This window comes from Rhinolophus hipposideros, assembly GCF_964194185.1.
Source record: "Rhinolophus hipposideros genome assembly, chromosome: 6".
In the NCBI taxonomy this organism is placed as follows: Eukaryota; Metazoa; Chordata; class Mammalia; order Chiroptera; family Rhinolophidae; genus Rhinolophus; species Rhinolophus hipposideros.
Genome location: NC_138052.1, coordinates 77517935 through 77539608, shown reverse-complemented (window position 1 = coordinate 77539608; position 21674 = coordinate 77517935). Strand labels below are relative to the sequence as shown.

At 35.0% G+C, this 21674-nt stretch overlaps 1 protein-coding gene across 1 annotated transcript in view; it reads right to left on the bottom strand.

Moving 5' to 3' along the window:
- Positions 1-21674, bottom strand: part of MAP2 (microtubule associated protein 2) — a 255906-nt gene that overhangs the window by 69531 nt on the left and 164701 nt on the right. The window contains exons 5-6 of the mRNA XM_081051061.1: positions 20093-20199; positions 1718-2001 (exon numbers count right to left, since the gene is read on the bottom strand). Of these exons, the coding sequence (XP_080907187.1) occupies positions 1718-1979 (262 nt within the window). The 5' untranslated portion in view covers positions 1980-2001; positions 20093-20199. The remainder of the gene's footprint in view (positions 1-1717; positions 2002-20092; positions 20200-21674) is intronic.

The following is a 21674-nucleotide window of genomic DNA, read 5'->3' as shown; positions in this document are numbered from 1 at the left end:
ACCCCACCACCACCAATAATAATAATGATAATAATAATAATAGCAATTAATAGATACTATTCCTCAAGCCCTTCGCTTTGTACACGTTACGTCATTTAATGCTCATTGTAATCATGAAAGGTAAAAATAGTATTTTTATTTCATTTTTAACTACAATTTCTTACTAATGGGATGTGTGGCCTGTGGAGCACTACACAGCTTCTCGAATCCTTGAATTAGACTGGACGCTGCCAGCCTCTTTTCCTGTTACACATGGATTTCTGCAGCGTACTTGCTTTGTATCACAGCAACTGCTGAAAACTGAACTTGGCTATGATACCAGATCTTGAAAAGGAATGTAATGCGATCTAATGATAAAACTGTGAATTACCTTCAGATAACAGTTCATGCAGTGTTTGACAGATGTTGACTACCACTCTGTTTTTTTTTGAGTATTGAAAATACTCTGCCACAGCCCTGTGAGTTTGCTGTGGCAGCCCAAGATGCCTTTGTGTACAATTTGGGAACTTTGGCCCTAAGCAGAAACAATCCCAGTTCAACTTTGTCTTTCTGTACTGCTCATTTGGTACTTAACACATTGTGCTTTGTATTTGGGTTCACTGTATAGACAAACATCATGTGAGCTTTCAGATCACTGCTCTGCAATGTTCACAGACCATTCCTTGAACACACCCTGGCACAGAAGCTAACACACCTTGTACTACATAAAAAATGCTCAACAGTACTTTGTGGAATGTGTCGATTTGAAAAAATTCTTACACTACGTACATCCATAATTTCTCCTCAGTCATTTGAAATGCCTTTCATATTTCCCCATTAAAATTTAAATATATTTTTTGAACAGAGCATATAGTTGATGAGTGCTGCTAACTAACTGATGGAGTATAGAAAACCAATCACTGAATAAATAAGGGGTGATTTTGAAGGGAGTATAATCTTTCTTACTACTTGTAGTTTACGAACCCTTTTTGGATTAGCATGTCTATAAATTACTGTGTTCAAATGCATTGAATTCTGAATTTCAGGAAAAATGAATATAATGGTGAAGAATATTAGAGCAGGCTAGTGTTTTTCTATGCTATTAATGCTACATTAATAACTAGGCCACTAATAACAATATTATCAATCATAGGGTAAAGAAGACTATTGGTAGAAATTATACTTTGAAAGGAAGTACTTAAGAGTAAATATTATATTATGTTCTCCTTCAAGTATCTTAATATTAGGCCTTAAAAAGCTATCTGAGGAAGTATGAAAAGGTTCCTGTGTGTCTATGTTAGTTTTCTTTCTTTCTCTTTTCTCTCTCTTTTTTGTCCTTTTTAAAGGCTGGGAGATGGACTCTACATTCCTTTCTGCCCTAAAAAGTAAATGTGCTTCTAATTAGTCAATCAGATTTAGGTCTAAATCATACAAGAGAATCAGTAGCAAAGTATTTGTGAAGTTTTCTCTTAATGAGTTACTGGCAATTTGTCTATGAAAATTAAAGTGGTAAAAACTAAATAGGGAGATGAGATTGAGATTACAACTCATCTGAGGGAATGTCGTGCTAGTTCCCATGATATTTTATCACCTTTTTGTGTCTATTTCCCCTGACTGACTAAAATTTCAGTCCTAGCACTAGTGAAAACAGGATCAGAGCTGTAAATTAATTCACCTTCAGGATAAACAGACTTCAAAGCACAAGGCAAGCAATGGTGACAGAAGAGCTCTTACTTACCTGCTGTTTCTCTGTCAGCTGAGGTCAGCTCTCCGTTGATCCCATTCTCTTTGGTATCTGAGTAAGTGCTCTGTGACCCATGTTCTCCAAAGGCACCCTCTTCATCCTCTCTGTATGGGAATCCGTTGGCACTTCTGACAAGTCCTTCCCCTGCCCCGCCCTGATCCTTAATCTCAGGTGGATGTGGGTGTGCGGAAGACTCCGTTAGTTGAGCTGAGGTCCAGTGAGGTACCTTCGCGTCATCTTTCCGATCATCTGCCATTCTTCAATACCCAGTGACTCTCCTGTAATTGGAAGAGGAAAAATTGTAGCCATCACTTTGTGGAAATCTGATCTGACATTAGTAGTACCAAGATGGAACAAATTTATAGCAAACTCAGTGGTTAGCTATGGTAAAAAAAAATGTCCAATATGCTACTTTTAACATCAAGTGGTAGCCATTGTTAACACCTTGGTTTTAGTTCTAACTGATTTTTTTGTGGTGTATCTACTCTTTTAATATAAGATTTCTATCAATTTATACACACTCTTAAAAAATTAGTGTTTGGCATTTAATGACATAGCTTAGCGAACTTTCATTGACATATGATGTTAACTGTTCAGTAGAGTCCAGGAATCCTGCAGTATAAGAAATGTGCAGGGTAGAAAACTGTGAGAAAATGACTAAGGGAAAATGCTGGATTATGGAAAATTACTCCAAGTACTCTTTTAAAAATAGAAATCTCCATAAATTAATTAATTAAATTAATCAATAAAACTAATTTTGGAAGAAGAAAGGGCTGGCTGGTCATACTGATTTCATTTAATATCAGAGGCACAAATAAAGTGAATTTATAATCTAAAATTCATCATCTGGCTTCCTGAGAAGACTCAGATAATACTCCTTAAAAATGTATTAAATTAATTAAATTAATTAAATTATTCGGATTGAACAGATAGCACTTTTTAATTTGTTGCACTTTTGAAATGTACATAGTCTAACCATCTATTGAGTGACAACCATTTTAGGAGATTTCAGGCTGGTATTGCTCTGACAAAGCTACTTGACAGAAAATAAGATTTGGAAAAATTTACTTCTGCTCTACGGAAAAGCTGCTGGGATCACCGGAGACACTATTTGGCCACACTCACTTAAAATGACAACATGATAGTATTAAAATACCACCCATTCATGGAAAACTTCACTTAAATTCCTAATCAATGCTTTGGGAACACAGATTATCTCCACTCTTCGAAATGGTATTATGACGTAGTTAAAAGTCATCACAGCTTCCTTTAATTACTTCTTCCTGATGTATAATATTATTTTTACCTAAATCTCTCTGAAGACTGAATGTGGGATTAAAGAAGATAAGAAAGCTCAGATAGAAACAAATTCCCTCCAAATCTATGAAAAGAAACTGTGGGTACCAGGAATTTTAGCATTCCATTCCTAGTGTGTAATGGGAAAGACTCTCCTCTCTCCATATTGCAAAACATCACAAAACCTAACTGTGAATAGCTGGGGATCCATTATACAATCTTCTGGTTTGATAAGTAAGCTAAGAAGCTACCTAAACTCTTCTCCCTCTCCCCTTGCCCAAAGCCTAGCTTGAGAATGTAAGCAAGAAAAGTTCTAAGTAGGTTTAAAAAAAGTACTAAGTCCAGACATTGATTCATAATTTATAGTAAACTGCAACAGAATCTTAGCTGTTAGGGCTAACACAAATGCCAATATGAATCAGGGTACAGTTACCTATAATATGGATTTTTAAAAAAGAAATCCAAGGAGTTTAAGTTGCTATTTATATAAGAATGAGATATTTCACTTGACTTTATCATATCATGGTTATTATGCCACATATTACAGGACCTCAGTATTCTTCCCAATTAAGATGTACAGTTGGGGGTGGGAAAGCTAAGAGATCTTCTCTCACCAGAAATGTTAGTTATGGACTTGAGTGGCGAGCTTCAATCTTTGCTACCCTTTGTTATTAAACGTCTTTTTCCTGAAAGTTCTCTAAGGACAGATTTAGTTCTTCTTTCATTAAAACTCCAGCTTTTAAAATTCTAGTTCTTAAAATTCCAGCCTGTTCTCTCAATAAGCCTTAGATCTGGTTCTCTTAGTCTAATGCTTCTTAGTAAGAGCATACATGTTTTCTTTTATTATTATTATTAGTTTCAGGTGTACAAAATAACATAATGATTAGGCATTTACACCCCTCACAAAGCGATAACCCAAGTCTGTTGCCGATTTGACATCATACATAGCTATTACAAAACCATTGACTACATTCCCTATGCTGTACTTTACATCCTGTGAAATATATATATATACATATATACACAAATATATATACATATGTGTATATAATTATAGTTGACATTCAATATTATTTTATATTAGTTTCAGTGCAGTGGTTAGGTATTTATATAATCTATACAGTGATCCCCCTAATAAGTCCAGTACCCATGTGACACCCTATATAGTCTTTACAACATTATTGATTATATTTCCCATATTGTATTTCACATAACAGTGACTATTTTGTGACTATCAATTTATACTTCCTAATCGCTTCACCTTCCTCACTCATCCCCCAAACCTCCTCCCATCTAGCAACCACCAGTTTGTTCTGTGTATCTCTGAGTCTATTTCTATTTTAAGAGCATACATGTTTTCATCCCATCTACTGAACCATTGATCACTGGTACACTATAATTCATTTCACTGTTGGATAATTATGAAAGATGTTAGATTATTTAGTGTTTGGCAATTTGTCATTAACCTTTTATTTCAATGACATAAGCCAAACTAAATGACTTGGCATTGATCACATTTCTCACCTGCTGAAGATTCAACTTGTATCATCTTATATCATCATAATAAGACTTCTATAACAGGAACGAAAACAGTCATTCACAGATTAAATTCCAAATTGAAATGGTATATGGATTAGTTACTTCTCTATTTAACATATGTAAAATTCCTCGTTTCATTTTTAGGTGGGTACATATATAATGTTGCAAAGTGCAAAGTAACATCAGTACTTTCCCCAATGTTGATTAGAAGGTGTTAGTATCATGAATCAGGAGCCTTATAAGTAGCCAAATTTCTTAGATAATTCTAATTAAGACATATCAAAACAGAGAAGAAAGCAAGTAAAAGAGTGAAAGATACAACAACAACAAAAAGAACAGAAAAAAGAAAATATCCAACTCAACATAAAACACGGCTCTCATGGCAAAGCTCAATTCATAGATTTGTACAGATATATTCCAGTTTTCAATTACTTAATAGAAGTATTTTTACCTAATATAATTAATGTAAGTTCTTGGAAACTCATTTTGTAGTTTATGTGTAGGTTGGTCAGTCGCTACTGTTATTTATCAGATTTCTAGAATATCGATTATGACATCAATAATTAGATTTCTATTGTACTGAGATTCTTTTATATTTAAATGCATCTGCTTTAAAAGTTTTCCAAGCTTAAGATTACAATGCTCTATGTTTTAAAACTCTGGGGTTTTACTTGAGTACCAGTTCAAATACTTACATAAATTCATGTTTTTTTTGTATGAGAAGAAATTTGGACCTGCCCACTGGCAACCCAAAAGCCTACCTCCAAATCTGCAAGACCACTCTTGAAAATATTGTCTTTTGTGAAATGATTGTCCCTTGCATAAGGATATATACAATAAATTAATTTATATTGGAAGTTAGAAATATGATAATATGTATTTTGTTGATATTTAATAGACAATCAAGTCATTCAGATATTCCCACATTTTTCCTTAATTATCAGACACTTAATGCTTAACTGCAATATTTACCTCATTCTAAGTCTTTGATACTGCATTCTGTTTCTTGTTTTATATATAATTTGGTTGTGAAACATCAAGTCTTTTCTCAAATTAGGCACAAAATATATTATAAATAAATAATAAGAGTACCTATTGTCTTAAAACATTTTACTTTAGGGTATCATTCTTTGAGAAAATTATATAATATTATTTAGCACACAATAGATTTCATGTTATCCTTCGTGTGTGTGTGTATGTGTGTGTGTGTGTGTGTGTGTGTGTGTGTATATATATATATATATGTAAAATGGACATCAATCTTTTTCACAGAAAGTGTTTTATAAAACCTAACATAATATTCTAGATCTTTTCAGATACATTATATGTTAACAAACTCTAATAAAAATACGATTTCTTAGAAAACATAACATTACTTAGTTTTTTTAAAAAAGATATTTCTCCTTTATCCATCTTCCCTAGAATACTATTTTAATCACCATCCAAGCAAATGTTGCTAACAAATAAATGATAACTTGAAAATGACAAATAACTTATTGTTTTGGATGTGGCCAAATAATACACTTTTGTTGGTTCTCCCTAAGGGTTATAAAATCATATGTGTACATTAAAACTTAATGTGTTTAAAGGCTAGTTTAAAAAGAGAAGCATTTTCATGTGGACCTACATCTACCTTTGGACCGCCTGGGTATTGTACATAAAAATATATAGTTTGACATGCTTTGATAGTTCCTGTATTTTCTGTTCTTTAAAGTAAGTAGCAAAGAGCGTACCAAACAGAAGTTCCTGAACACATATGCCCTGAGGGCTTGTAGACACAAGAAAATAAGGTACAGTTGTCACATTTCCTTCACTATGTAAAGGGAAGAAATAAGTAAGCAGAAATAGTCAGAAGAATATGTCCCTGACAGTTTCTGAGTGACTGAAGAATTTTTTTTCTCAGGGCAAATTCAGGGCTAAGGACGTAAATTGGAGAAACATTTTACTAAAAAAAGAAACCATTTTCTGATTTTCTACTTAGTTAGAGGTTTTTATATTTTTAAGTATGAAAAGGATTATGCAAAAATAAGACGCACACAATCAAAGCATGATAGTAATATAGAAACTGACCAAAGCATCATTTACTTATTAGTTGGGTTTCAAATATTGAATGTTGAATGCATGTTTCTTCAACCTCCTAACTACAGATAAACACAGGGAAAAGGTTCTGTTAGCTATAAATTGTTGGCCAACACTAGCTCAATCAGTGAGAGGAGAATGGTTTAGAAGCCCAATTTTCAAGCATGGTAGAAGAACTATTACTCAGGTTCTAACTCCATTGAGAGCATATGAAGAATAACACCAGTGGAACAAACTATTAGACATGAATAAGACAGTAAACATAATAGAGAGTATGTGACATGTAGATTTAGAAATATCTTTAAGATACACTATTTCATCCCATCTCAGAAAAGGTTTAAATCATTACACTGAAATGCTCTTTGGTGACTATACACTTCCAATGTTTCTTAAAGTGTTTTCAGCCAATTACCTCCAACATCAATTTAAGAAATTAGAATTTCTGGGTAAGGGCCTTGGAAATTGATAATAAGTTCACCAGGTGATTCCAAGACACTAAAGTTTGAAGACTCGTGCTTTGTAAGCCTGCTGCATATGACTTTAGAAAAGAACAGAGAAAGACAGAAATACACACATGAAACACCCCTGCAGAATAATTGGAGTAAAGGGATAAGGCAATTATATTGATAGGTTATGTAATCATTCTCACAAATAGAAACTGAACCTTTCACTTCCTCAGTCCAGGACATTTATGATAAGGTGATAGATTCCAACCAGGGCACTGACTGCTTTTAGTCAGATTCCTGGGAATATGCCAGTATTCTGTTGTGTCTAATCCTACTTGAGGGAGGCAGAAATATCTCAAGAAGTTTAAAATTATACCCTGTCAGTGGTAAAAACCTATTTCATATTGTGAAAACAATGACTAGTTACTGGTCAGTCTATCAACACCTTTAAATTGTTTTTAAAATATTTATTTTAGATACTTCTTGGCATTTAAATTAATGGTTTATGACCAAAGTACACTTGCTTAAAATATCTCCAATCGAGATATAATTTTCTTTACCTGTTAAATCATTTTGGAGATAGATGTGGGATAACAGGTAGGGTGTGCATGTGTGGTAGATAATCCTGAACTAGCAAAGCTCTCAAAGAAGTAATTCAATGATGTCATATCTAGATAATTGAGACGTGTGCTGAAAATGTCATTCCGTAGAGTAGTACTTTGTCTCTTGGGATTCCCATAGAACCACAAACCTCACTGTCTTTCTCTGGATTACAGTATTAGAAAGATCACAAAGCTCAGAAATAGTCCCTGATTATAGTTATTACTAGGCAGCTTTAAATACTCCCCCAAGGCACCGACTGTTGGAGAATGTTTTCTATGATAATGATCTGTTTTGTCATCATGTAACGTGCCAGGTCAATAAAAACATTGTGATTATAATTTTGTACTGCTACATATCCAAAGATGAACAAAAGAATAAAACAACTAGTTATATAATACAATTAAACACATGAATATTGTTTCCTTTCCATGTAGGCTCAATTATGCCTCTACTATTACTATCCATACTACTACTACTACAAAACAGAAACTTTTGTTTTAGTCCCTAACAACATTAGAAGTTTATGTGGAACCTATTACTTTACTTATAAATTCTGAGGAGTTCTAAGCATACATAGTTGTTCACTGACTTATAATAACCCTGCATTCTTTCTCTTTGTCTTCTATGTAAAACTGAGGAAAAGTCTTTTATGGCATTAAAAAATGAAGTTGAAAATCCAGGTATTTGTTTCATGTCTTTTCTGTTCTTGTCAGGAGCATTGTAAAACATCTATACAGATGACTCACTCTTCATCACACACCATGACTAATAAGAAATTCATATGAAGAGAATTGGTGGGTGTATAACTATTTTTGAAGATGATGGACACAGTACACAGTAAGCCAGTGTTAGGTTATTGGTAGAATTATATAAGATAATACAAATAAAGCATAATTCCAAGAAAGTAGGAAGTGTTCAATATAGGCTACTTATTATTAGTTATTATTTTATGGCTTTTATTTGAAAAATTTTAGCAGTAGGATTCAGTGCATGGTTTGCTCCATAGTGAAAAACTGAGGCTAGAAAGATTAAATTATTTTACCAAGTTAGACACTTCCAGAGAAATCTGGAATGAGAAGCCAAATCCACTAACATCCATTCATTGCTTGCTCTTTCACTGAGCAGTTGGACTGGTGGAATGGCATTGAACAAGAAAGAGAATACAACCCAGGTAACCACACTAACTTTCATAAAACTGTTCCATTTATAAAAATCTACCATATTAAACTGGATAAGGTAATTTATGTGACCATACTATATAACCTCTACTTCATGGCTGTATGTTATTTCTGAACCCTTTTTAACATTATATAAAAGGGCTAATAAATACCTCATTTATAGATCATAAATAAATAATGCTTTAAAACTTTTGCCTCTACTGTGGATATTTAACTAAGGACCTGTGCTTGGGTACTGAAGATATAGTGGAATAAGTAATAGATTTTTAGCAAGAAAATCAGGGTTGACTCCTGGCTTTCCCACTTACTAGATGTGCAAACTTAGACATGACACTAAGTCTGAGTGCTAGTTTCATAAGCATGTATCTATTGAACCATTGAACAGATAAAATTTGACCCCTACAACAGTATTTTTCTTTGACTGTATGAGGAGACATTCAATCATAAAATTTTAACAATTTTTCCTCTTAAATTAACATAAATTTAAGCATCAAAATAAAAAATTTAAAAGGGAAATTGTAACTTGAATTTTGACAATTAATGATTTTGTTTTAAACATTTGCCCGTTTGAAATCTGATTCTAGACCTGTCAGACTGTCCAGTGTCACATAAAATGTACAGCTCCTTTGGGTACAAATCTGAGGAATAGTCTAAAGAATCACAGATATTCCAAAGAAAAAAATTAGGTCATAAGTAATTACTGATACCACCACCAAATAAAAATCCTTTAGTTCCAATTACCTGAGATCCACATTATAGGGAAGGCACTGGCTGGGTATCAAAGCGCCTATAATCTAAAAACAGTAATCAGTACTTGAGGACAAGATAAGAGCATAAATTCAAAGATAAGAACATAAGAGCATAAATTCAAAAACTAAATACTTTGTGGTTTTCCATCAAAGGCATCGTTTTAGGTATTTACCACAGAAGGAAGGATGAAGTCCTGTGGAATTATAAGCTAGATACCATTTGTTCTGTTTCCTGCCACTTTATCTTATCTGCTCAGTCCCATCATCTTTTGATCAACAATTCTCCTTCCACAAAACAAGCCATGTGACCAAAGCTCTGCCTCTTACCATGTTCAGATTAAAGTCATATTCCAAAAATAGTAAGTGTATATGGGTTTACAACATAACCATTCATAGCATTTGTTTGCTGCATTCCTTTGAACTTACTGCACTTCTTGTCAGAGAACTGAAAGTTGAATGTCCATCCTGTCATGAAAGTTATAGAAGTAATGGGACGCTGGCCTATATGAACGCTAAAATGCCTTCCGGACTCTAAGATTATAAATCTTAATTCATGAAACAATTGTTTGATAATGTCTCCAGTAGATTAATGTAAAGGCTTTATGTATCACAGGGAATGTGATGGGGATACAAGAGAAGATATATAGCTCTTGTGCTCAAGGAGCTCACAGACAAACCAGTAACAAAAATGCGTCTGGTACATGCTGTGATACAGAAAAGGACGGAAGTGGCCACAGTGAGAATTCGATCAATACTTCCCGGAGGAGATAACATCTGAGTTGAGATTAAAGGACAAGTAGGAGTTAGCCAAAGAAAGGAGGGAAAGCTTGCTAGAAAGAAAGAGGCGTGGATGACCACCTCCTGTGTTATTTTTGACTTGGGCTAGCTAGGCAACACCTTCCAGGAATATACCATAATGAGTACTCTGTGTTAAACGGTCCTCCCTGTTCTGTCTCACTCCGAAGGCTGGGAGCTCTTAGAGGAAGAGCTGTGTTCATTTCATCTCTGCATCGCCAGCACCCAGTACAATGAGTGACACAGAATGGGCTCAACAGCAAATGTTTATTAGACAAATGAATGAGGAACATGTGTGAAGCACAAGATTGTTCACTGTGGTCCAGAGTGAAGTGAGAAATGAGGCTGCCAGTCAGACGTGAGACACCCAGAAAAGATGTGAGAGAAGGGAGTGGCATAGTCAAGTTTATTTTTTAGAAGGATTGATCCAGTACTGGTATTAAAAGCAAATTGGAAGGAGGAGTGGCTAAATACAGAAGCATCTCTTAGAGTCACTTTAGAAAGAAACTGGCAGATCTGTCAGTGTCACTGGGATTGAAACAAGAGGCTAGATTCTACGTTCAAAAACTTAATTGAAACAAAAGGTAACCCTCTTCTTTTAAGAGACTTGCCATATAAATTAAAGTTTCTCTATTTTATCTATCTATTGTCTACCCACTTATATACCTTCCTATCCATCTGTTTGTTGTGAGAAGGGGAATGATAAAGTACATTATACTATTTTGACAGGTATTTGCTTTATTATTTTCTTGAGTTCAGTTTGTGGTCCAGTCAAATACCATGTTCTGAAGAGCTCCTGTTCGTTAAACTATACAAGTGTTGGCAAATATTTTACTTGATATTTGATGAACAATGTAAGATGGAATTCTTTTTTTGTTTGTTTAGTATGAGTCCCATGAGGTTCTTTCAGCTGCCTTTTTTTTTTTTGAGTTATGACAGCAGGTTATAGAGATACACAAGCCTAGTCAGATCTGCATTCATCTGATGAGACATTGAGACAAGGAAACCGAGAGTGTTGAGTAAAAGATAGAGATCCTAAATGACTTGAGAATTGGACTTTTCCTTAAGAGGCACTACAGATGCTCCTCAACTTACAGGGGGGTTACATCCTGACAAAACCATTGTAAATCGAAAACATCTTAAGTCAGAAAAACATTTACTACATCTAACCTACTGAACAACATACCTTAGCCTAGCCTACATTAAGTGTGGACAGAACACAATATCTGAGAAACTCTGGCAACACAGCACCCTGTAATGTTTCTGCTGTTTATTTATCCCAGTGACCACGTGCCTGACTGGGAGCTGCCCCGTGTCACAGGAGAGTATCATATCGTATATTGCCAGCTTGGGAAAAGAGCAACATTAAAAAGTTCCAAGTATAGTTTCAATTGAATGTGTATATATCACATTTTCACAAAATTGAGAAATCGTACATCAGGATCCATTTGTATTTATAAATTGCTTTAACAAGCATGTATTGAGCCTTCACTTAATTCCACATCATTATAAATCATCAATTCATTTATTGTGCCTTCTAGAATCTTTTCAATACACATTTATTAAATACCAGCTTTATATCAGGAATTATCTTAAGCACTAGGAATACAATGATGATAAAGATGAATTCTGGCCACACACAGCTCACACTATACTGAAGAGGGCAAGATGTGTTTGAAAGATACAAGATGACACAGCAAATGCAATAATAAGAGTACACCAGAGGTGCTACATGAATATAAACCTTCTGAGATATATACACATATATGTATATGTACAACTATATTTATGTACACACACGTATAAAAATGATTGGATGCAAAATATCTGTATTATACGCATTTTAAAATAAGCTGCTACATACGTGGAAAGTCCAAAATCTAATTAATTATATTAAATACTAGTTTCCTTCTAGAGAAGGTAAAATGTGAGTTACATAAAAGTAAAGTCATATAAACCAGATCAATTTCTTTTTTCTTTTTCCTTTCTCTTTTTTATTTAGATTCAGGGCAGTCTGTGTGCTATGTTTTGCTATGCCACTGCTGGCTCTAATTGTGACTCAGGGGAATTCTGAGTTAAGTAGAAAGTAGTCTTTTTCACTCTAACAGTTGAGTTGGGCCAAAAAGAAAGCAAGCAGAATTCTTATCATTTGGAATTTCCTCATAACTCAAGTCTGATCCAATTGGGCCAGTCTTCAGATACTGTTTGATTTACCTCTTGGAGCAGACATGTCTCTATTTACCCTGGATATTCTAGAAATCAGGTCAATTTTTAGTAGCTTGCTACTTGTATTCTGCCAAACTTCCAAAGTGATATGATGTGGCACAAATTTGCTAAATCCTCCAGGCCTGAAATATATATAGTTAGTCTATGCTTTTGAGATGGTAAACAAATTGAATTGGAAAAATACTCAAGTAAACAAATATACCTAGTGTTTAATGTTTCTAAAAAAACAAATATTCCAATCTTACATGTAAAAGTTTTAATGTAAATATAGGCACAAATGTGGCAATATTATATGGTAGACTCATAGGTAAAAATATTTTGATATAAAATATGACCCATCATAGGTAAGTCAGGCAAATAGGACCTGGCCAAGAGCAAAAAAAGAAACATGATTAGGAATGTAAAAAAATGTTTAATTTAAAAATAAAACATATTTCTAGGAAAGTCAAAAATTTTGAGGAGGCATATTATTTTTTGAAATATATTTGCTTCTTTGATTTTTTTATTTTATTTTAGATAAACCAGGAGGTAAAGCAAGGAAAGGAAATTCTCCAAATTTAGGTGAGGATGTTTGGAGTTAAGCTGTGTAAAACAAAATATGATCTAAGATGGGATCAAAAAACTCAGTGATACAAGAATGCTCTATATAACTGCTTTTCTCCAAGAAAATGGCCATAAACAACTGCCTTTTACCTTGACATGATATCCATACTTCCAGTGGGCATTTTGGTTGAGAACTTCTAAGATGCAAGATTTAATTTCATCTTCCTTACCTTTTTCTCTCTTTGTTTTACCTCCAGAAACAAATTGGAATGAAACATTAAAATTAATATTATATTCCGTGTCTGGTATTTTAATCATAGACACCAAAGGAAACAGCCATTTAAGGTGAACATAAATATTTTCTTGGTAAACGCAGGATAATGCAAATCACAATGCATAGCTACATCTCCTTTGAGGCACTGAGTGCTATGAGAGCTAACAATAATTAACATACACCTATTCCGTCCCAGGCACAGTTCTAGATGCTGAAGGTAAGTAAATACTAGGAAGACTCAACTTTTGGTCTTAAGGAGCTAATTGAGAGAACTGTATGTATGTCCACATACAGTTAGGTAATAATATTATAAATGCTTTAATAGAGGTATAAAGTGATTCTATGGAAGTTCTTAAGAAATCAGAAAATTTTAAAAAATAATAAAAAAAAGAATTCAGAAAATTCATGGGAGATATCAGAATGACAAAACTTGTTTTCAACCTTGAAGGGCATTCAAGGGCGTAATTCTACACACAAAAAATAGCAGCACAAAGACATGGGGGAGTAAGAGAACTGGAAACATCAAGGTTGTTTCAGAATAACAGAAACAGTAGTAGTGGAACATGTTGCAGAGAGGCAAGTGACCAGATGATGAAGTATCTTGTTTTGTCAGACTGTGTAGTATAAAATTTTATCATTATCAGTGGCATACCACTGAGAAACTTTAAGCAGATGAATGACAAGATGAGTCAGAGAAAGAGTTGCAGAAGGTTATGATTAGAAACAGAAGTGGATAGGTGGTCAATAATGCAATAATCAATGAGAAAGCATATAAGCATTTGAATGAAGGTAGAAGTGATGGGACTGGAGATGGGGGAAGATACATTCATTTTGAGACAGGAAATTCTCTCAACATGTCACAGATCATATAAAATTCTTATCCTAGTAAAGTTGCATTAGAGTAACCAAACACCTAATTAAAATATAAAATGTAATGTTTAACATGAAAATACTGATTTTATATTTAATGTTATTAAATTTAATACTTTATATTTAATGTAAAATTTAGAATAAGAAGATAACAAGGCAAGTAGAAGGCCCTATTTTCAATACGGTGTTCAGGAAAGCATCTCCAAGGAGGTGAGCTCAGAGGAGAGACTCAAATGATGTGGAGGGTGCTAGCTATGCAAAGAACTGGGGTAAGGATGGTCCAGGAAAGAGATGTGAGCTTTAAGTATAGAGCTTCTGGGGTAGGAATGAGCTTGGTGTGTTTGAGGCTGAGTTGGTGTAAGATACAGGAAGAGTGCTATGAAAGCTAAGTAGAGACAGGTTGTGGAGAATTTGGTGAAGAATGTGGATTTATTTCTAAGTATGATGGGAAGGAGGGAAATAGGGAGATGTTGGTCAAGGGTAAAAACTTGTGAGTTATAAAACCAGTAAGTTCTGGGAATTCAATGTACACACTACAGATTAGTGATTACAGTTAATAATACTGCATGATATACTTGTAAGTTGGTAACAGAGTAGATATTGTTGTAAATATTGTCACCAAAACAAAGAAATATTAATTATGTGACATGATGGAGGGGTTAGCTAATGTTATGGTGGTTATCATTTTGGAATATATAAGTGTATCAAATCAACACACTGTACACCTTAAACATACACAATGTTATATGCCAATTATATCTTGATAAAGCTGGAAAAAATGTATAATGAGAAATCCTTGCAAGATGTTGAGCAGGGTGGTAATAACTGTGTAAAAGACCATCTGGTTTCTGTGTGGAAAATAGAGCACAGCGGGGCAAGACTGGAAACCGAATTCAGACAGGAGGCTGCTGCAGTTGTCAATTGAGAGATGATGGCAGCTCTGATCACAGGGGTGCTAAGAGGATTAGAGATCAGTGGATTCTGGCTGCCAGAAACAATAGTTGCAGGATAGGCTTGCCATGACTTAAACCATTGTGAAAAATATAAGTTAGAAGGGTTTGCCATGTATTTTCTATGTACAAATATGTTAAACATGTATTTTCTATGTACAAATATGTTAAACTATGTAATACAGCTCTCAGCTCTGCAATGAGAAAATTATACACAAATTTCATGGCAGCATGTTATTTCCCTATAGAGCTTCATTGACAAATTTCCCTGTCCTCATGTTCCGTTCAAATAATACTTTTGCAGTGTATATATAAGTGACCGATAGATACATGTGTGTATAGGTCTATTATATATGAGTGTGCATGTATATGATATTATATTGTCTTACATTACTATATTTCTCAATTCCTCTTGATTTTGAAACAGTTTCCTTTAGAGTTCTTTGGTTCAAAAACAAGACCCTATCCAGTTGTAAACAGATGCCAAAAGGAATACACAAGCCAAAACAAAAAGGCTTACACACCTGCTTCCCAGTAGCAAAAACTTTCTAGTACCACAGCATCAGTCTGTCTTTGAGGAGGGAAAAAAAAAAAAAAAAAAAAGGTATTTTTTGTTGTTTTGGCCTTTTGCTCTTTATTCAGGATTGATTACTACTGGATCTTTCCTAGAGCATTGTTCACAATGATTTTAAATGACTCAAGCTTTGGCACCCCCTCACTAAAGTATTTGCTTTAGTGAATTCTAAATTTCTCTTACAGAGACTCAGAATCAAACTGCCTTCTGTAGTAATTACTGAGCACATGGTATGACTGGAGTCCTTGAAATTCATTACAAAAAAGTGCAGGGGGTGGATGAGAACACAAAAAGAGTAAAAAAAAAATAATTGCAAGAAATTTGCAGGTTCAAGTAAGTCACTATGCTTCTCAGAAAGAAAGATCTGACAGACATGCTTAGAAGCAATCAGCCTCCAGGTTCAGCCATGTTGGACTTTTGCTCATCACCTCTCATTCTTCTCACATAGGCTCACACATCAAACTGCCATATAATACTTGCACAAAAGGCCAGTTTCATTGGGGTTTATTCATTTTAAAATATTCTGTGATGCAATGAAAACTTGATTAAATTGCTACCTGCTCTCAGAGAGTTTTAACCTTCAAGGAAAAACGAGTGATCATACACTTAGTGCAATGCAGTATTTTCACAAAACCCCAAGCATTCTGCTGCCACAGGAAAATGAAACTGACTGAATTACTTAGCAGATAAATTCATTTTGTAGAATATTTAGGTGATAGAATGGCTTTTATTCAACACTGACATAATATTCTACACATATAAAATTATCACATGCCCTGTTATCCTCCATATAAATAGCAATGTTTACCACTGTCTGAATAAATAATACAGATGTAGCAAATGCAAAATATAATGTGAGGCCTATATGATTATTTGAGTTCATCAAAACATCAAAATTCTTTTAAAAATCTTTGCAAAGGTACCAACTGTGGGTTTTTTCCCTCTCAATATTTTACCTTTACTTGTTATTTTTCTTGAAAAGGACATATCCTTTAGTTCAACATGAGTTTTGATCATCCCAATTCATGTCTTTTTTATAATGAATTTTAGAAATTCATCAGAGTACACATTTTCACTTTTCCCCTAATAGAGATTTCTACATCTATTAATTAATCAATTGATCCATTCGGCAAGAAATTATTGAAGAAAACTAAGAGCAGTACAGGGCACCATGCTTTTTTAGCCATAATCCTTTTGGACATAAAGCTTAGTTTTATAAGTTGGTTTATAAAAAAATACCTTATTCGTGTGCTATCATAAGAATTAACTGATAAACTGATGTATAGAATACATTCACTATTTTAACATGATATTGAAATTATGATTCACAGTTTTATCTCTATGGTAGATTGGTATCTATTCTGCCAGGGCTTGAACTATTTGATCCAAATGTTCAACTGTATTAATTCTGTAGATAGATTTTGCCTTGGTATAACAGAGACTGCTTGCAGTTTACCAAAATTGCTTTCTTCTTTTTCCTGAGTACACAGAAGGAGTACATTTCCAAACCTCTCTTGTAGTTGGATGTGGTCACGTGACTCAGCTCTAACCAATGCAATGTGAGCAGAAGTGATGTATCCACTTATGGGTTTAGCTCATATACAACTCCCATGTGCTTCTCCTTGATTTTTGCCCTTCTACCAGCTGGATAGCTGGATGGAGACAATGACAAAACAAAACCACAAATGAAAGGATTTGAGATCCCTGGTTTACTTTGAGGAGGACAGACAGCCTCCCAACCCAAACACTCACCCAGGACTGTACAATGAGCAAGAAATAAAGTTATAACACATTTCTGGATCTATTTGTTTTAGCAATTAGCTAATCCTAACTAATATACTTGGTTTTGAAGAAAAGTATAATAAACTTTTTTTAAAGGATGAGACTAATAGAAGTAATAGGGTTGAATGAAACAAATTTAAGTAATTATCCTCAAGTAATTGCTTGCACAGCAAATTCTGACTGGTCTTGGATGTTGGAGTGGGAGAAATGAGAAAAGAGGAAAGAGCATTTCTTCCAGTGTCTCTTAAATAGCCCTTTTTATTTTCTGGTATGGATGGAGCAAAGATGGCTTCAGGTTGGTCCTCTTGTAATACCTGCTTTGTGGCCAAGACAGAATTTTCAATCACTTCCAGAGAATCTTAAGACAATCTAATGGCTACCAAGAACAAAGTGGAAGCACTGTCTTTCCTGGGATGGTAGAAGTTAGAAGCTTTTACACAAGGTCTACTTCCTGTCTGTCCAGTCCATCTTCACCTTCCCTCATTGCCTTCACTTTTCTTCAGAGGAATAGTTGGCTCTCATTTTCATTAATATTAATCTCCCTACTTGTTCTTTAACCTATCTTTCCTGTCTCCTCCAGAGCTTTGTTTCCTTAAATATCCCTCTGTGGTCTCACAGTGTCAGCTTCTTCCTTCCCTTATGTTCTGATTATAAACATAGTCTTTTCTCCTATCCAAAACAACCAACCACACATACAAAAGAAATGACCAAAAGAAAACAAACAAAAACCCAAGCACCACCGCCACCACCACCATAAAACCTATTTTGTAAATATGCTACCTAGATGACAACTCATTTCATTTTCACCTAGGTAATTCCTCATTTATTTACCACTTACACTTTCAATCATCTGTACTCTTTTACTGTTGTTAACTATTAACAACAATTGTTTCAAATCTCATCACATGGTTCTGGAGGCAAAAATATGGAAAAGACAAAACTTCTGTTTTTGAGGACTTCACAGAGCTGGGGAAAAATGACAGAGATGGAAAAATTACACACCAAGATGATTTTTTGGTAGTCTAGCTAGGTATGTTTAAAAGGTTATGGAAACCCCTTTTTCACCAAAGGCACAGTTAATACCATCTTGAGGGGCCTGGAGAAGGAAGCTTCATAGAAGAAATGACATTTGAACTGAACAGACATAGCCTTTTGCAAATAGGACAAGGGGAAGATGGTTATTTAGGGAAGGGTTCCAGAAATAGCAAGGCAATAGGAACATGAGAAAACCATGGTATACAAAGACAAATAATTAAGTTGAGGAAGCAACAAGTAGCCTGCTGTCATTAGATAGAAGAAAAGACAATTGGGTAAGAAGGAGGGATTTGAGATTATCCAGAAATGGCTGCTTGGAGCTCTTTTTTGAAGGGAATTTAATGAGTTTGGACCTTTATATTATAGGAAAATTTTAAATAGTCAAAAGAAATGATCTGATATATATGAAAAATCACATGGTTCCAGCATGCAGGAGAGTCAGGTTGAAGTGTCAGAAGAAGGCAAACTCATCAAAGGCCATTGAAAGTTTCAGGTAAATGTACCAGAGGTCTGGGCTGGGGGAACAGGAGTGCCCAGCTCTTAGCTCATGAGGTCAGTAACCACATGATGATTTACCCTCTTCTACTTAAGCAGAAAGCAGATTTCTACTGGTTTTGACTCCTTCTCCCGATTAAGGTTACCACTACTGGTCTATAGAATTTTTTGAAGACAAACATCCAGCAAAATTTAACTTTTAAGACCTCCCACCAAACACACACACACACACACACACACACACACACACACACAAAACAAGACCTCCCACAGTAAGCCTCCCTTTTTAAGTGCCTTATACTCATGGCCAGTGAAAGAACTAAATGCATAGTAATCATTCATGGACCACCATTCTTTTATTCTAAGCATTAGAAAAGTGTAGTGTTTATCAGCACCACATTTTCATCTTTGCCTATTTCCATTTGGATGAATTGTTGAAAGCCAAGACTTAATAACAGCATCCTGCTAACAAGAACCACAGCCTCTTGCAGCAGGTGATACCCACCTCTGCCTACAGAATTGCAGCCCAAACAATCTGTTCAGAACTGCTGAGAAACCAGTAGAATGTGCTTCTGACTCAGCCTGTTAAGTAGGAGGACTGTTATTGTTATTTTAACTCCTGCCGGAGTATGTGGGCAATTCTCCCTTTTTCTGTCTCTAGTTAACCAGAAGACATCCCTCTTTGAAACCACACCCCTGGAATAGGTTCTCGCTCACTAAGGGCCAGAATCGTTTGGGGTCTGGGTATGACTGCCAGCTGATAGTACCATTGCCTAGCTGACATCCTAATTTACCAATCGAATTCATCGTCAGAATCTTAAATTAACCATTCAAAATTAGTCACATAAAATGCCATAGACCAGTGCGGAATCCTGATGAGATAGTAATCAGCGCAAGTCACCATACTGATTTTTCAGAGAGGATCGTGAAAATACCAGGTTTTCTTTCTCCTTTCCTCAACTGTTGGGGTCTTGTGGTCCTACTGTTTGTCTTTCTCTTGCTAAATGTCTTCAGCCGTGCCAGCACTCATCAAGTGCTGCTCCTAAGGAATATTGTAAAAATAAAACAACAACAAAAATCAGCCTATTTTACAGAAAATGGTTTAAGGGATTAACTTCACCTATCTGAGAATGATGAAAAGAAATAAATCTCTTCTGAAGATAAAGCAAAATCTAAGCAATGTCAGGTTGTGGCGAATATTATTATTTAGATAAAAGGCTGCATGGACTAATAAAATAAACATTTTCTGCTCTTTTAAAATGATTTTCTCATTTCCAGCTCACTAATTTGTCCCTAATTTATCTCTCTGTGTTTGGTACTGTAAATTAAGATTCAAGATTACACATCAGTAGGATAAAGTATCGTCATGATGCTGATGTGTCATGTGTCAGAAACATCCATGAAAGCACTTTAGCATTCCAGCAGTGGTACACTCTATGAAGACAAACTGAAGGAATCTTTAAAAGGGCAACAACCACCACTGATGTGCAGTAAGGACAATTGTGTGTGCTGTGAGCATCATTCCATAGAAACCCCTGTAGACCTAGTCAGTGCTTCAACAAGCAAGTGTCCACCAAGATAAAGACACTGCTCTAGGCACAGCTCAGAACATCACACAGTCTCTGCTTTCAGTGGTAGGAGAGGATGTTGAGACCATCTCAGGGAGGTAGAAGACGCTGGTTTATACAGCACCTTGCTGGCCACAGCAGGGGTATGGGCTTTATTCTGACTGGTAGGGGCCGTCATTTGGTGAATTTTGAACAAGAGAATCGTTATCGATTGATAAAAGATCACACTGTGTGACCAAGAGACTATAGGTGAGTAGGATTGAGGAGGCTACTGCAGTAATCAAGGTGAGAGAGTGGATTCCAACGATCTAGGTAGAAATAGGGAGAAATGATCAGGTACTGGACGGGCATGAGGTTGGAACTATTATCTGGTCTGTGGCTTAAGGAAGTCAATGTCTCTAACAGGTGGTGGAGGCCTGGGAAGAAACCAAGTGTCAGGGCTGTTTACTACTCTGTAATGTTTACATGGGGCTTTGGCGTCAAGGAGATGCAGGTATTATATGAAGATTCCAACTTTAGAGAGATATATCAACCTCTGCATTTAGAATCACATGTTATTAGGTTTGAAATTTCCATTTGTAAATTTTACAGAATAATGAGTAATATTAGCAAATGATTGTAAAGACTATCATTTACAAACATTTCCACTCCTATAATCCCATTCAATTTAATAAAATTGGCATGGTTAAATAATTACAAAGATAATTACTTGGCAGACAATGTCAAGATAACAAAGCAAAATAGAGATATCTAATTAAATAGTCACATTTATGGTATCACTGAATGAATCTTTGTTGTTCTAAATAGCCTGTTTTCTCAACCTGGGTAGATACTGCGTCTTCCTTGCTTTTCTAATATTAGCCCTTCCCCCCCAACTCACACGAAAGGATCCAAATAAACATTGGTGGAATGAATTAAACTGCTATTTATGTGTCAAATAGGTTAGGTG